At 39.6% G+C, this 15,341-nt stretch overlaps 1 protein-coding gene across 8 annotated transcripts in view; it reads right to left on the bottom strand.

The window, feature by feature from the left end:
• Positions 1 to 15,341, bottom strand: part of WDFY3 (WD repeat and FYVE domain containing 3) — a 132,558-nt gene that overhangs the window by 105,464 nt on the left and 11,753 nt on the right. For all 8 annotated transcript variants that reach the window (XM_018073410.3, XM_018073365.3, XM_018073382.3 and 5 more), the window contains exons 2-3: positions 7,390 to 7,600; positions 598 to 721 (exon numbers count right to left, since the gene is read on the bottom strand). In XM_018073410.3, the coding sequence (XP_017928899.1) occupies positions 598 to 721; positions 7,390 to 7,569 (304 nt within the window). In that variant the 5' untranslated portion in view covers positions 7,570 to 7,600. The remainder of the gene's footprint in view (positions 1 to 597; positions 722 to 7,389; positions 7,601 to 15,341) is intronic.

Here is a 15,341-nt window from a genome sequence, read left to right as displayed (position 1 = left end):
CCTCAGTTATGCAACTCCCAATATGAGGTCAGGTTCTCACACATTCAGGGTTCAAGAGAACCAAATCTCACCCTGACATTTAATAATCAGAGCAAAAGAGAAGTCCACTCACATTTTTCTAGGGCTGGCAGCATTGGTCATAATGCAGGACCTGCTGTACTTTCACATCTTATTAGCTTCCAGGCTGGCAACTAATTTAAAATGCGTGGTTTTGGAATCTTAACATATCCAAGGGACACAACACACCACCACCAGGCACCTCAGGCAAGACACAGCAGCTGTCGACATGCATGTTCTTGGCCCTTTTCTCCTAGCAGGTCATGCAACTGAGCTCACTCCTCTCTCTTTGATCTGCTGTCAAGCTCATGGAACTCAGTTTTCTCTGCAACCCAGGGAGGAAACCTTTAACCTCCTCCTTTTCCCCTATCTCAGTCCAAAAAAAAAAACAAAACAAAAACAACACACTTTCATTGCAGAAACTTCAATTTCTGAGCCTGCACAGCTGCTGTGAATGGCAGCTCATAGTATTTCAACTAATCTGAAAATCAAGAGGCACAGATGTGAAAAGCCCAAACTTGTGCCCCACGCAGTAAATACCTGTAGATTTATTTGATGCTCTCCGTCGAATTTCTGTCACCATCAATCGTGACACTTGAGTAGTAAACTGCAGGAGGTCCGAAAATTTTTCTGTCATTGTACTTGGAGGAGCATTTCCAAACACCTACAACAAGAGAAAAATGCATGCATTAAAAAGTCATTCAGTTTACAAGGATCGTTACAAACTGCCATGTTCCTTTCTGAGGAAGTATTCCTATGGAGGTTACAAGTTTTTGTTTTCATGATGCAGCAGTCATCACTGTACTGGTTTTCACAGTGCATGATCTAAAATATATTCATAGTTGGAATTACGACATCATTCAGGGGGGTATGATCTGATGAATGAAAGGGAAAAAGAGATTTGCAAGTTTTCTTGCAAGATGAAAACCCCATAGAGGCCCAAAAGACTGGGACTGCACATAATGGGGTAAAGATCAGATACCAGATCAAATTCTTTAACTCCTTTACTATCTGCTGGACCTAAACATCCCACAGAGGTGCACTGTATGTACAGAATGACGTGTAAAACCTTTTAAAAGGAACTAGGAATTAGAATTGCCCTGTTAAGTCTTTCCTCAATAAACTGATGATGCCAGGAAGCCTCTCACACTGCTGATACCCCAAGGACTTACTCTCCTCTTTTGAGATCTTCTTGAATGTAACAGCAGTGGGTTTTTTTATGAATTGTCACTTAATTCTAGTAACTTATTCTTCATGATTAAGTATTTATTAGGTTATTAAATCGTGTATTAAATCACATTTAACAGGGAGAAATGTGTTAATGCTGTGGCATTGCACTAGGCTGTGGAACACAACATTATCTCAAAATGGAGTTAGCCAGTTACTGCAGTAATTTACTTTTCATTCAAGACTGCACACAAAAAGCAGTATCCATCCACACTTCCCATGTAAAACTTGCACTAAAACAGTCACAATAAACCCACAATATTCATTATCAAACAAAGCATGCAGTCCAAATTCTGGTATCATCTCTTGTGTCAGTGCTGAAGAAACAGAATAGACTGCTCAACACCTGAACAATCTCTGCTCATTTACATTTTTCTCCCTTGTAGCTATTTATGTAACCTTCAGGAGCGTCACCAGATGACAGTATTTTTCTAGTAAAACTTTTGTTCAACAGGTTATATTGGCCTCTCAGAAAGTGGATGTCATCTTAACAGTTCAACTGATTTGGACTCCACAGTTATTTCACCCTCATCTCCTTTCTCTGGGTGACCCAGTTATACTATTACAGCTGAGCTGCTAACATACTTGGCTGAGGTCACTCTCAAGTCCAGGGACATCCACTGAAATCTGTGATTACAGCCAACAGAGATAATCATGGTGCCAACTTACCATGGAACCCCTAAGTTACTGAGGAAAACTCAAAAGGCAGAAGACAGAATAACCTTTGTCTAAGTTTGACTTCCCTTAGTATCAGTTGCTCTGGCACATCACAGAACAGCCAAAAATATTTTTCCTGCCTACTTGCACTGCAAAGTCATGATGAAATGGAGCCAGAAATACAACAATGAAATCGAACACTCTGTTTCCTCAAAACAAAAATAATTTTCATCAAAGGCATAAGTATTTCTCATCCAGAACATTTCAACCACCACTATCAATAAAAGCAAGCAAATGGGAGCTGAGACTTTACAGGCAGACAACTGTTTTAGGCAGATCAAGAAAAACACCTCTCATTTGAATCACAGAGTACAGACAACCCAAACTTCCCTAAATCTTTCACAAGACCTCCTTTTGCAGTTGTCTGCATCAGCTCCCAGTTCATCAGGGAGTAGCTAACTTCCACGAGGCTGTAAGAAAGGAAGAGGGCCCTTGAGGTTTGCATATTCACTGACAGAATATAAGCAAGATTATCTAGATCAGGATGCACATTGGCAGAGCATCTTGTCATCACTAATTGTTTAAAGCTCTTCCACTCAGACCAAGGGAAGAGGAAAAACTAATAGCCCTGTTACCTGCCTGAGTTTGCTCAAATTTGTCAGCAGACCCCAGGAAATACAGAGAGCTCAAAGTTACAGTGAAAGGTTAACTGAGGTCAACTGAATTTTAATTAGTTGTCCCAAGTTTGCACGAGGTAGAATAAGCATTTCTATTGGATATTTATATCCGTGTTTTGACTAAAAATGGTAGTAAAAGCCAGGAACAGGATATTACACATTTTACCAGTAAATCATCTTTTTAATAAGGAAAAGCAAGGTTCTTTCAAGATAATGTAAACAATGTACCACTTATTCAAAACCAGCCCCTTCATCATCCCATCCACTTTTTTCATATACTGCAAAAGCATTACTACCACGTTGGTGGAGCAATGCTTCTGCGAACTCGTGGAACTCTGAAAGGAGCCTTTTGAGTACTCTTCCACAGGGCCAATCTTTAATTGTTAATTATGCACCAATTTAGCTTTTCATTACTATGTGATTCATCATTTCATAAGCCTCTCTGAACAATGAAGAAACAGGAACAGTCTGTAAACCCATTCGTTACCAGAATTAGAAAGATGGCTTTACCTACAGCACGTTTGAGACATTCTCTATCTATAAACCAAAGTTAAGAATGCTTTAGCTCTTCTGGATTTACTGATTAAAAATCTTCAAAATATCAGGAAGAAAATCAAACTGCATTTCACACAAAACTTCAGATATATCTGAAGAGAGGAAAAAAACCCAACCCCATGGTTAAGCATGAAAGCCTCAAAAGAGCTCCTAGACACACTGGTTATTTAACTGGCTGCCTGCTGCCAGCCATTCGGATGCCTGTGGGAAGCAGACTTACCTTCCTCACTCTAGATCTCTGTAGTCAGTAAAAATAATGTGTCTTCCACCCTATTTACTGGATTTCATGCACAGACACCCTGCCCCGTTTCCAACCACACACGTGCAGCTCCCACTTCCAACAGCTCACTACTGTGGTGTAAGAGGCGTTCTGGAATATACATCAAGGTATGGCAAAGTTTTGATCTGAGCTCCACAATTTATTTGGAGTCCTCTCCTAACACAGACATCCCAATCTTGTAACAGATAATGCTTTTATGGTACATCATGGTCTTTGCTTAAGGCAGTAACACAAAAGTACTCAATCTCTCTTAAAAATCTTCAACAGAATAAAAATAACTATGCAAAGTAACTGAGGGATTCAGAGTCTTAATTTGAATTAAGTTATTAACTGATCGCTTAAAACATTTGCAGCTAAGTACTATATTTGAGAAATAAGGAAATTTTTAGAAAGGAACTTATACCAATGTTTTTCCTGTCAGCAAAAGATTCCTTTCTCAGAGGGAAGTCACCTCAGAATTTAGAGTGAATGAAGATTTACCCTATCTGCCACAGAAAATCTCTTCCAAGACTCTTCAGAAAATTAAATTTCTTCTGTACTATTTTTTATTCCAATCAATTTCAGAGTTTGTCTTGTTATGACTTGCAGAGTTACTAAAAGCTAGAAAGATTGTTCCAAAACAAGCTGTACCATCAACAGATGACATTCTCTAAAAAAAAAAAAAATAGATAAGCCAAGGAAACCATAGCAGACTCTACAGGTAAACATCAAGAGAATAAGGTGGCATTAGCCAGGAATCTTAAAAGGTAAACTGTGAAAGTAGAAACAGCTGACATCACAACTGCTCAGCCTCTTGAACACAGGATGACAAGAATGCATTTATATGAAAGGCAAGCTAAAAAAAACCCCTATAATAGTGACAGGATGAGATCTGACTGACCAAGAAAAATCAGTTTTGTTTGGGCTACACTAACAGTGTGTGACAAATGATAATGGTTATCAAGGACTGTGAGAATGGAAGTGAAAGAGCACAAGCAATGCCTGTTTCCCGCAGTGTGCCAGGCTATGATCCACATTTTAGAGATTGAAAACTGAAGTGACAACATCTGGCAACAGCCTGTATTTGTGGCATGAAGGACAACTCCAAGAAGGTCACAGGTTCAAAACCTCTAGAGATTGAAGATAGCAATGTTAAAACCAAACAAGGAAACTGAGAGGGGAAAAAAAAAAAGAGGAGGAAAACAACCAAGGTAGGACTGAAAAACAAAACATGGCAAACACAAAACAATGTGTCTTCAGCATCAAGTTCACTTCATTATAGAAGGGTACAAAAGAGTCTCTAGGACTTGGAGGATAGAGCCCATCCTCAAAATTAGATGGATTCTGTAATAATAGAATAGAAAAGAGACACAGGGAATCTGGGGAAGGAAAAACTACTAAAAACAAGGGAAAAACTAGGAACTAGGAAGAAAGAGTAGCCAAGACGTATTCACTCAGAAATCACAGAAACCATTAATCTTTTCAGGAATCGAAACGGCACCTGAGACTACTTAGGCAAGAGCTGACTTTGACAAAGTAAGAAGAAAACTTGGGGCTACTGGTTTGTTTTTCAGAATGCTTCAACACATGAGCTGAATGCAGGACAGTGAGAGAGAACAATGGTGCAGAGACACGAGCAACTACAACTAGGTTTCAATGGAGTCCAGCAGAGGGACTCAGAATGAGGACACAGCCAGCAAGTGCTGTGAAAGACGGGGGAGAAAGTGCAGCAAGAAAGAAAATAGGAAAAAAGGCAGAAGCAATGGAGAAATTAGAACCTCTTCTTTTTCATCTCTGAAGTCTAACCAAAATCTCTCCTTAGACTGCTGTAGAGAAATAGGATGTGCACTGCTACACTGGTTTTACTCAAACCCAGTTATATCACCAACTGCAATTTTCAGAGGTACAATGCTACTGACCAGTAGCTACTTGGTCACAAAGGCCAAGAAAAAAAAATGTTCTCCACCTGCAGATCACAGCTAAGTGCTGAAGCAGCTCTAGTGGAGGAGCCTCTTTTCCAGAAGCATCAGCCACCTGTAACCACCAGGGGGAGATTTCTAAGCATAACAGCATCAAAATAACCTTCATAGGCTCAAGGCAAGATTAAGTTTCCACTGTGCTAATTTGTAAAAAACAAATTAAGAAAGTCTATAACTAAAGGGCATATAATCCAAGTAGATAAATTAAAGAGGAAGCAGATGAACTGAGCTTACTTCTCCCACAGTCACGCAACAGGTTACCCAAAGAAATAAGACCTAGGGTAAGAGAATGACATTTAGGTGATCTATCCACTAAAGCATACTACTTATTAGACTGAAAATCCTATTAATCTTATGTCCTTACTAGGATTAATTTTTCTTCACAACACTCTCATAGTTCAACCTCAGCTGGCAGCTAAGCACCAGACAGCCACCTGCTCACTCCTGTCAGGTAGAATGGGAGAGAGAATCAGAAAGGTAAAAGTGAGAAAACTCGTGAGTTGACATAAAGACAGTTTAATAAGAAAAGTAAAAAGCTGTGCACGCAAGCAAAGCCGAACAAGGAGTTCATTCACTACTTCCCACAAGCAGGCAGATATTCAGCCATCTCCAGGAAAGCTCCATCACACCTAACAGTGACTTGGAAAGACAAATCACTTTGAACAACCCCCTGCCTCCTTCTCCTTCTTCCCCATTTTATATGCTGAGTATGGCACTGTATTTATGGGATATCCGTTGGGTCAGCTGTCCCGGATGTGTCCCCTCCCAGTTCCATGTGCACCCCCAGGCTCTTTGCTGCTGGGGTGCGGTGAGGAGCGGAAAAGACCTTGACTCTGTGTAAGCACTGCTCAGCAATAACTAAAATATCCCTGTATTATCAACTTTATTTCCAAAACACAGCCCATATTTGCTACTGTGAAAAAAATTAACTCTAGCCCAGTCAAAACCAGCACAAGCATGCAAGCACACAAGCAGTGTCTAATACCATCATAAGCCATACTGTCAACAAAGCATCCATTTAAAAGAGAGAAAGCTGTGTTGATTTTTCTGTGGAGCTTTTGCATTTCAGTTTTTAGATTATTCCAGTTCTTTATGGTATCATATACAAGCACAAATCCATCACCCAAGAAGAATTTCAGGAGTAAGGGTTCAGGTCACAGCAGGTTAAAAAATAAGAAAGCTAGATCTGTACCTACTGCTCTTTCAAGACCCTAAAACTACCATCAAAATTATTATTCACAATAGAGTGGCAGCGTAACTGAGTGATGTAAGACATCAGGAGGATTATTCATTTAATCCAGTGACAGTTGCCACAGTCCTGTCTCCAAACAAAATCTCAGTGCCTGAGCACAAGGGAGGAGTCAAATATGAATGCCACTGCAAAAGTGACTATTATATTTTCCCTACAGATTGCATGTTCAAAATCTCCCTTATCCAAGAAAGGGGATTCAAACTCAGTACATAGGAGAAGGCCTACAAGGGTGAAGAGAATATAGAGAATATATCACATGAGGAGATAAAAATTGTTCAGCTCAAGTAGCCCAGCAAAACCAAGCTGACAGGAGATACTATGACTGTTATCTCAAAATATGCAATGGTACAATAAATGCAAAGACGAGAGAAGAGTTATTTAGTGTCAAGGACAGTGCTGTCACAAAAAAATGGGTATAAACTTGCTACTGAAGTTCAAGTTGGAAATCAGATGACTCTGTAATAACAGTGAGCTCTGCAGAAAAGCTCTGTGTCAGTCTGTGTACTGTGGATTGCACTTGAGAAAAAGGGATAATAGAAGAAAATCTCCAAAGGCAAGTTTATGCACTAACACAACAGTATGTGACGAGAAGGGGAGAACTGAAAAGATGCCAGTGGAATTTTGTAAACCTTCTGTTGTGCTAGAACCAAAAAGGTCTTGGGAATACAAAACATGAGCAGTCTAATTCAAGTAAAGAAAACACCTCTTGCAGATTCTCCAGCTTACCCTGTTGAACACTGGTAACATCATGTAAAGTTTCTCTTCCTGCTCTTTCTGGGTCATGTGCCGTGGAGGGTGACAGAGCTCTGTGAAGAGGCGCCGCAGATGCATCAGGCCCAGCGCGTTGTCCTGGGGGCTACACTCTTCCTGCCGCGGCCGGCCCATGATCCTCTTCACCATATTCATCTTGACTGACTTTTGGAAGCTCCCTTGTATCCTGTTCAGAAAGGAAAACGAACTTACTGAGTACGAGTACAAGAGACTGAGGCATCATTCCATCAAAGCCTTTAAATGGATGGCACCCTCTCCCACAGTACGTACCACACTGCAGTTAAGAGCTAATTTTATATGCCAGGCATTGATTAGTATGCGCCTGGAGGATTTAAAGCCAACAACTTTTGAAAAAGATCCGATACCCTTCAGCAGAAAGCACAGCTTGCCAGGCTTTGAACACTGCAAAATGCTTTGGTACTTTTTATTAGACCATTTTTACAATTCTTAGGTGCACATTCCACATCTTCTACAGCAGTGTTATCTACTTATTGCAAAGTATTCTCAAATTAATTCTAGAATAAAATCAGTACCAGTTATATACTTTAAAATCTAATCACACAAGACCTTCAAACTGTTTCAGACATTGGTTTTATCATAGAGAGACATGCTTAAATTTTTTCCTAACTTTCCTATGGCAAACAGACAAAGCTATCCAATGGAGCTGTCATTCATCTCATACCTCAGCTACTGGGGGCCTGCAGAATAACACCTCAGTCTTCTCTTGAAGCACAAGAAAACTTGTTTTATAATCATAGAATGGTTTGGGTTGGAAGGGACCTTTAAAGACCATCTTTTCCAGCAGACATCAGGGTGGCTGAAGTCCCCTAGCAGATTGCTTTGCTCTATAAGCATGTGGATCCCATCTCTCCCCAGCAGCCTGCATTCTTTGAAGAATGTCCTGTTATCACAGAAGTTACAGCTCTGGGCCTGTACTCCAATCCCTGACTGGAAATATAAAGTAGAAGATCACTTGGGCCCCTGTCCCCCTCACTCATGATCTCAGGGCTCTGAACTCCTGCTTGATCTTGCCCAGGTTCAGCTTTACCACATCACGTGTGCCCTATTTTTAAAACATCCCATTGATACAACACAGCGCCTGTATTTAGTCCTTTATTAGTCTTCGAAACAACACAGACCAAATCTTCCAAATGTGAGACTAAAGCCTGTCAGGCAGGATCTTGCACAAGAGTTGTAAGGGTCAGGGCAGATAATCCCTCAACACATGTAGCAAACTGGACACTGCAGCAGAAGGGACTATTCTCACAGCGAGGTTCAAGAAAGCAAAAGGGTAAGGGAAAACAAGGGAAACTGTTTCGGCTCCATACCCAAAGTTAAGACCACCAGCAATGAAATACTCCACAGAATTGTAATGCCCTACATCTCTTTGCTTAAAGGCAGTCAAAAAACCAAAGGTCAGTAGCAGCTATAAGAATTATTAAAGAGTAGATAATGCCTCACAGCAAGAAAGTTAGAGAACTTAATTATTTCAATTATCCAAAAGAGATGTTACCATGAAGGGTCAATTATTAAAAGGAGAAGTGATGATTCCAAAAGTGCTGTGATTAAAGCAACAGGGAAGAAGAACTCAAATCCAGAGATTAAGTTGTGATGAAAGATGATAGCTGGGTACTAAAGCCAGGAAAATAAGACCAATAACAAATTGGAGTTATGCCTGTAAAAATGAAGATAATCAACTACTAGTAGGAAGCATTGATAAAAGAAAAATATTTTCCCCCTAACCCAAGAAAGAGATACCTTTTTGGAATATGTTCAAAAAACAGCATTTTACTAACACAGAAGAAAAAAAAGGAACTAATTGCTACTGAACATTTTGGTACTATGCAAAAAAAGAATTTATGAAATGAGAAGTCATCAAAAACCCCACACCAATGTACAAGCTAGAAACTGTCAGCCCATGCTGGAAACGTGCATTGGCTTTTTACATTTGAAGAAAAATGAGACAGAACTGCAGTTGACTTTTAGTGTATCGTCCCTAAGAAATAACACAGGTAAGACTTCAAATCAACATGAATCATGCAGCTAAAAATGGAGGTGTCTCCTCCAGAAACCCAAAGCATTTTCCAGCTTCTCAGTTTGGGAATTCTTCTCTCGCTGTAACAACACGTAAACTAACAGAATACCACATGTGAGCTCAAAGAGCCAAAGCCTCTCTGTCTAAGCAGCAAGAAAAAAAAAGTTGTATTTTCTTTTTCATAAAATCTTTTAAAGATAATGTTTTATATTTCTTTTTATGATTAACAAAATGTTGAGTACTCTAAATCCAACACCCAAAACGATATTGTCATTGAATCCACCACCGCTGTAGACTTTTGCTAGTGTGGACAATTTCTCTTTTAAATCCTATTGCTGTCTTCAGCCTAAGCACACACTAGAACAGGTATTTGCACTTGTTCAGCCACATAGTTGTAGCTGTAGATGGGGCAACTATCTTACAGTCAGAGAAGTCCAAATAACTGTTACACATTATTTTCCTCGTGTAACGGGAGTCTACTGGGACAGCATCTCCAAGATGAGATCTATTTACCTCCACTGGGGCAGTTTTAACCCAGAGGGATGACAAATGCAGAGAACAATTGAAATATTCTCACTTTCTTAATACAGCCATGGTCCCTTCCTGTCTATTTCCATAGTATGATCAAGTATTAAACCTCAATGTAAAAGACGGGGCAGAGAGGAGGGGAGAATGGAAATAACACAGTATAAATAACATTCACATTGATTTAATTTTGGCGCTTTTTTCCAGAAGTAATCAAAAAACACCACAAAAATCAATATATTCCCTGTGTGTACTTAACTGAGTTAGAACTCCACCCCCCACCACCACCAAAAAGAAGAAAGCCAACCCAAAAACCAAACAATACACCAAAGCACCACAGTGTCCAAGGAATTTCAGATTACTGTCCCAAAGACACCCTTGCAATGCTCAAGAAAACCTTCCTAGAAGACATTGCCTTGGGAACGCTCTTGACAATAAAATATTCACTTCCTTGATATTTTTCACAGATACAGAGTCCATGCTGCATTGTACAAAGCGAAGACGGGGTAGTAATACTGATATTTACACTTTGAGATCTTTACAATACACGATTCTTTTCTTTAATGATATTACCTGCCCTCTGGACCTGCTTTATTTGGCAGTATTTTCTGCTCAGTCTTCAGAATCATGGAAAGTCTACCCTCAGTTCCACTGCGAATTAACCTGAAGGTACACAATACATAAATTTCGGAGTAGTTACTACTTGTGGAATTATTCCAGAGTTGAATCCTACTATGTTCCTGTCCTATTAGAAAAAAGGCAAGTGTGGGCTCCATGCATCATCATCTGAAATATATTGTACCTGAATACTGAAAGAATTTCTGTGAGTTATTTTTGCCAATTCAAATACAATGATACTCTCTCTCATTATCATTGTACAGATTACTTACGGATATACAAGGAAGAGAGCTGTGGGCTCTGGGAGCTCCAACATTAGGCCCAAGTCTTAGACATGTGAAAGTGAACAGGGAAAGAACATGTCGCTACTTTCTCCTGTATAAATATTTTGACTGAGGTTTTCTTTGTTTAGCTTTAGGCCTGCAAAAGAGAAAGCAGTACACCTAAACCTTTTCCTACAAACAAAAAAGATGCCGAAGAAAGGACTTTCCTGTTCTACTGAGTGAATTCATGTGCACAGTCTTCACAGTCAGTTGCAACCACTACACATGACTTGAGTTCAGCATTAAGGCCTGCATTCTCCTTAATGCCAAAAATTAAATGATTCCAGTATTTTCAGTAGCAGTCACCTGTTCACAACTGCTTGTTTACAGCACATGACAATCAAGCACCCTGCACAGCAATTAAGAGAAGCAAACTCGCAAGTTAAGGAACACCTGCCTTGTAATTGCTTGTAGGGCTTGAATTTGTCCTGGCTCTGCACATGCATTACAGTACAGTCTTAAATTGCACACTCACTTCCTACAGTCCCCAAAGAGCCTCCTGCCTCTCCCAGAAGATGCTTCATAAGCAGCTGCTCAGTATTTTGTTACTTCATCCCTCAGATACACCTTAGTTACTGCAACATGGACAGAAAGGCTGCTCTGCACACCCAGCAGTGAATTTCCTCATGGATTCTTCTGTCCCACTCATCACTGCCAGTTCAGAATGACTCACAACCAATAAACCAACCTATTTTCACAAACCTGCCCCACAGCACAGGCATGTTAACAGCCTCAATATACACACAATGAACACACTCACCCCCTTATGCTAAAACTGGTGATGTCTAATAAGTTGGATATCTAGTTTAGGATACTTTGGGGAGCAACTAATCCTGCATGCTGTCTTCCAATGCTTGAATCTTTCTGCTTGCTTGCCTTGTGTCCCTTAGAGACCAGCTGATGTCCTCCTCCTCTCAGCCTGTGATCTCAAAGCTAAACGCCTAGTACACTAGGGCTGCAATTAGAGGGCAATCCCAAAAACCTCAAGAGGAGTTTTGTGGAAGAGGCAAGGACAGAAACGAGTTCTCAGGACAGGAGACTGGCTCTTCCCTGCCTCATATTCCCTCTTCCGGCACGTTCAGCCTGCTGCAGCCACACGTTCTTTACATCATCATCCTGATGAGTTACTTCCCCCAGCAGGTCCAAGTAGGTACATTCTTCATAGCAAATTTGTGAGCTGGACATTCCAGCTGTTGAGTCTTTGGCTTTTTTGAGCTGAGGAAGAAGTCAGAATTTATTCTGAAAGAGTAGACTAAGCAAGAGCAGACTAACGCAGCCTCACTAGGACAGGTACACAGTTTATCAGGAGGGTTGAAGCAGTTCAATCTACTGCACCCATCTTCTGGAGATACAAATGTGAATTAATGGCAGCTGTGCTATGTATGGACCAAAACTAAAATAAGACACTCAATGAATAGATTTCAGACATGCACAAAGACAGTGACAATCAAAACACCGCTCTTGTAACACATCCTTTTCTCTTAGTGGTAGAAGCAGAAGTGTCTCCCTCCACCAGAAGAGCAACGGAGTAAGCAGTGAAGGCAAAGCACAAGCATCCTTACTTTGAAAGCCCTTTGTTTTCTTCCACTGGCTGTCAGATGGCTGCACATTTCCCCATGAGCATAAGTGAGGCTGATCTATTTCAGCATCTCTGAAATAAAGCCATTCACCAAGTTCTTCACTTTTCTGTTAAATTTATCTGAGAATCCCACAAGATGAATGCAAGAGATTCTGAAGAAGCTTCACAGGAGTTAGTCCAAGAAGTAACTTCTACGCTTCACAATATTTAAAAGTTTTCCTACTGTTAGTGGAAGCTGTTGGAAAAGTGATCATAAATTATGCTACAGAAAATACCAACAACTTACAAAGCTCAAAAACAGACACTGCAAGAAAAACACAACATGCACACTAATCATTAACACAAGTTAGGGTATGATAATGTATGGGTAGTACTACTAGAGCTATCAAAACATTTGTGAAGAAAAAAAATTATAGACAGGCAGAAGCTGGATGAGACACGTTCATTTTCACAATAACTATTACAGGTCCAAGCTGTGCATCTAGTTCCAAAAGGGTGTTATTTAAATAAGCAGCTAGGTAATTATCTGCTTCATAATTACAGTCACAAGTGTCTCTCCAGGCACTGTACTGGTATTACATCAGCAGCTTAGCAGTGAAACAGGAATCAACTTCTTTCTTTGCAGATTATAATGGGACACCAGCACACATCTCCACCTCAACTATCTTAGAAAAATGAAATTAAAGTCTTCTTGTTATAATGAATCACAGAAGCCCATTACTATCAGTAAATTCCACACCTGCTATTTCCCTCCACACTAGGTCTGATATTTCTTTCCTTAATTTCAGATTCCCTAGCCATGTAGTTAATACTAACATTCTGAAGATGATCATGGATATGCACTATTCAAAAGGACATTGTGTGGCCTTCAAAGGAAACAATAAAGAGCTGTTACTGGCTAGATACACATCCATTTGTGCTTAGAACTGAGCGGGAATAAAAAATTCTCTTTGTAGACAAAAACATCAGCAGGAGGGGAGGCGAGGAACACAACTACTTCCTGCCATTCCAACCACCACCAAACAGAACAGCTATGTACACACAAAGAAAATCATGCACAAGGAAGCTGTGTTGCTGAAAAGGATGCCATGAGCTCTCCCTGACAGACTGAACTAGCACACCTTCGTTTGGGGAATATTGTCTGGTCCCTGTAAGACAGGGTTTGAAACAAATCCAGTGTGTTGCCCTAGTAATAAAAGTGCCCATTCCCATACTATGTTTCCCTCTTGTTAAACAGCTGGTCATCTGGCTAAAACAGGAGCTATTTCAGTCCAAAATTTGCAAGGTCACACGATTATTTCAGGATGACTTTTGGTGTGTGCTTTGCTTTTCTTTTCTTTCACACTGAAATAATTTAAAACTCATCTCAAGGAACCTAATGTTATCACCTAAAAGTTTAAACTTCCCTTTCTTAGATGAATATAAGAGTGCAGAGGTCAATCTAATGAAATACTGGTTTGTTTCCACGTGTTGAAGAGATGCTTACAGAGGTATCTCAGTTCACAGGCAGTGTCCAAATCCGAGAATTCAGTGCAGTTATTTTTTTGCTTTAACACCTCTAAGAATAAAAAAAAAAAAAAGAAAGAAAGAAAAAGAAAGAAAAAAAAAAAAAAAAAAAAAAAAAAAAAAGAAAAGAAAAGGCTTGCTATCCTAATTCAGGACATGTTTTTCCTGTTCTCTGAACTCAAATCAGATGACAGTTACAGATACAATTCTTTTGTTATTTGCAACATTAGAAATGCTATTTTATGCTCAATCTGACCTTAATGCCTTGAAATCCCTGCAAACAAAAATTCTTTATGCTTCAACAAATATGAAGAACTTTAGTAACTGGTTAGTCAGAAAGATAAAAGATATAAAACAGGGACTATCAGTCTTCTTTGCAGGTCCATTTCCCACAAATTATTCATGATAATGACACATAATAGCAAGTGCTGATAGAACAGATTTCCTGTGGTTTGTACCCTCCTGAAGGTTAATGTTTTATATTCAGTGTAAAAGGACAACAATTAAATAACAGTGATACTTTTGACCTATGCTGCAGGGATGGAGGAAAGATGTCTGCTAAAGACTAATAATGCACATATTTCTTATTTAGTATTAACTTAAATGAAAATGACCTTTAGTTCTATCAACTTTTTGAACTTCATCGGGTTCAAATAAGGAAATAAAGTACTGCTTTTGATTTCTGTAAAGTCTTTCTTGACTTACTAGTGTAGAAGCTTACGTCTAGAAGACAACCCTTTCATTGCATTTTCTAATGCTTTAATTAATAATCACAAAATTTCCAAAAATTACTTGTAGCACTATAACAAAATATTTCCACGCTACAAACATTTCTTCCGCCACCTCTGAAAAATCCAGCCTGTAAACCAAAGTATTGAATCCCACCACAGCTGAAAATAATGTGTAGTACTTCTCCAAACCACAGTTCAAATTTCATCAATTTTCTTCTTTTCCATTTCTGTACACAAAAAGCACAGACAACTTCAACATCTCAAGTGCAGACCCACCATCCATTTTGCCCCTGCGACTGAAGAGCCTACTTCAACATAATTTTTTAGTGCAATAGCACAGAACAACAGCTGCCCAGCATGAAGGACTCCTGATGCACATGTGGAGGCAAAGGATGTGATTATAATCGTTGTTCATAGATATCTGGGGATGGTGTTCAAAACTCCTAACTTGGTGGAACAGAAAGGAGTAACATGTTTGTTACAGAGAGCAAAGACAAGACAGTGCAAAAGGAAGCAAACATGAGGGTCACTTTTTCCTATGAGGAACAAATCTGTCCACATTGCACCTAGAATGGGATTTTTGGCTGGAT

This window comes from Manacus vitellinus, unplaced genomic scaffold (genome assembly GCF_001715985.3).
Source record: "Manacus vitellinus isolate BGI_N305 unplaced genomic scaffold, ASM171598v3 scaffold_0_pilon, whole genome shotgun sequence".
NCBI classification, from domain to species: Eukaryota; Metazoa; Chordata; class Aves; order Passeriformes; family Pipridae; genus Manacus; species Manacus vitellinus.
This window is presented reverse-complemented; position numbering and strand designations above follow the sequence as displayed.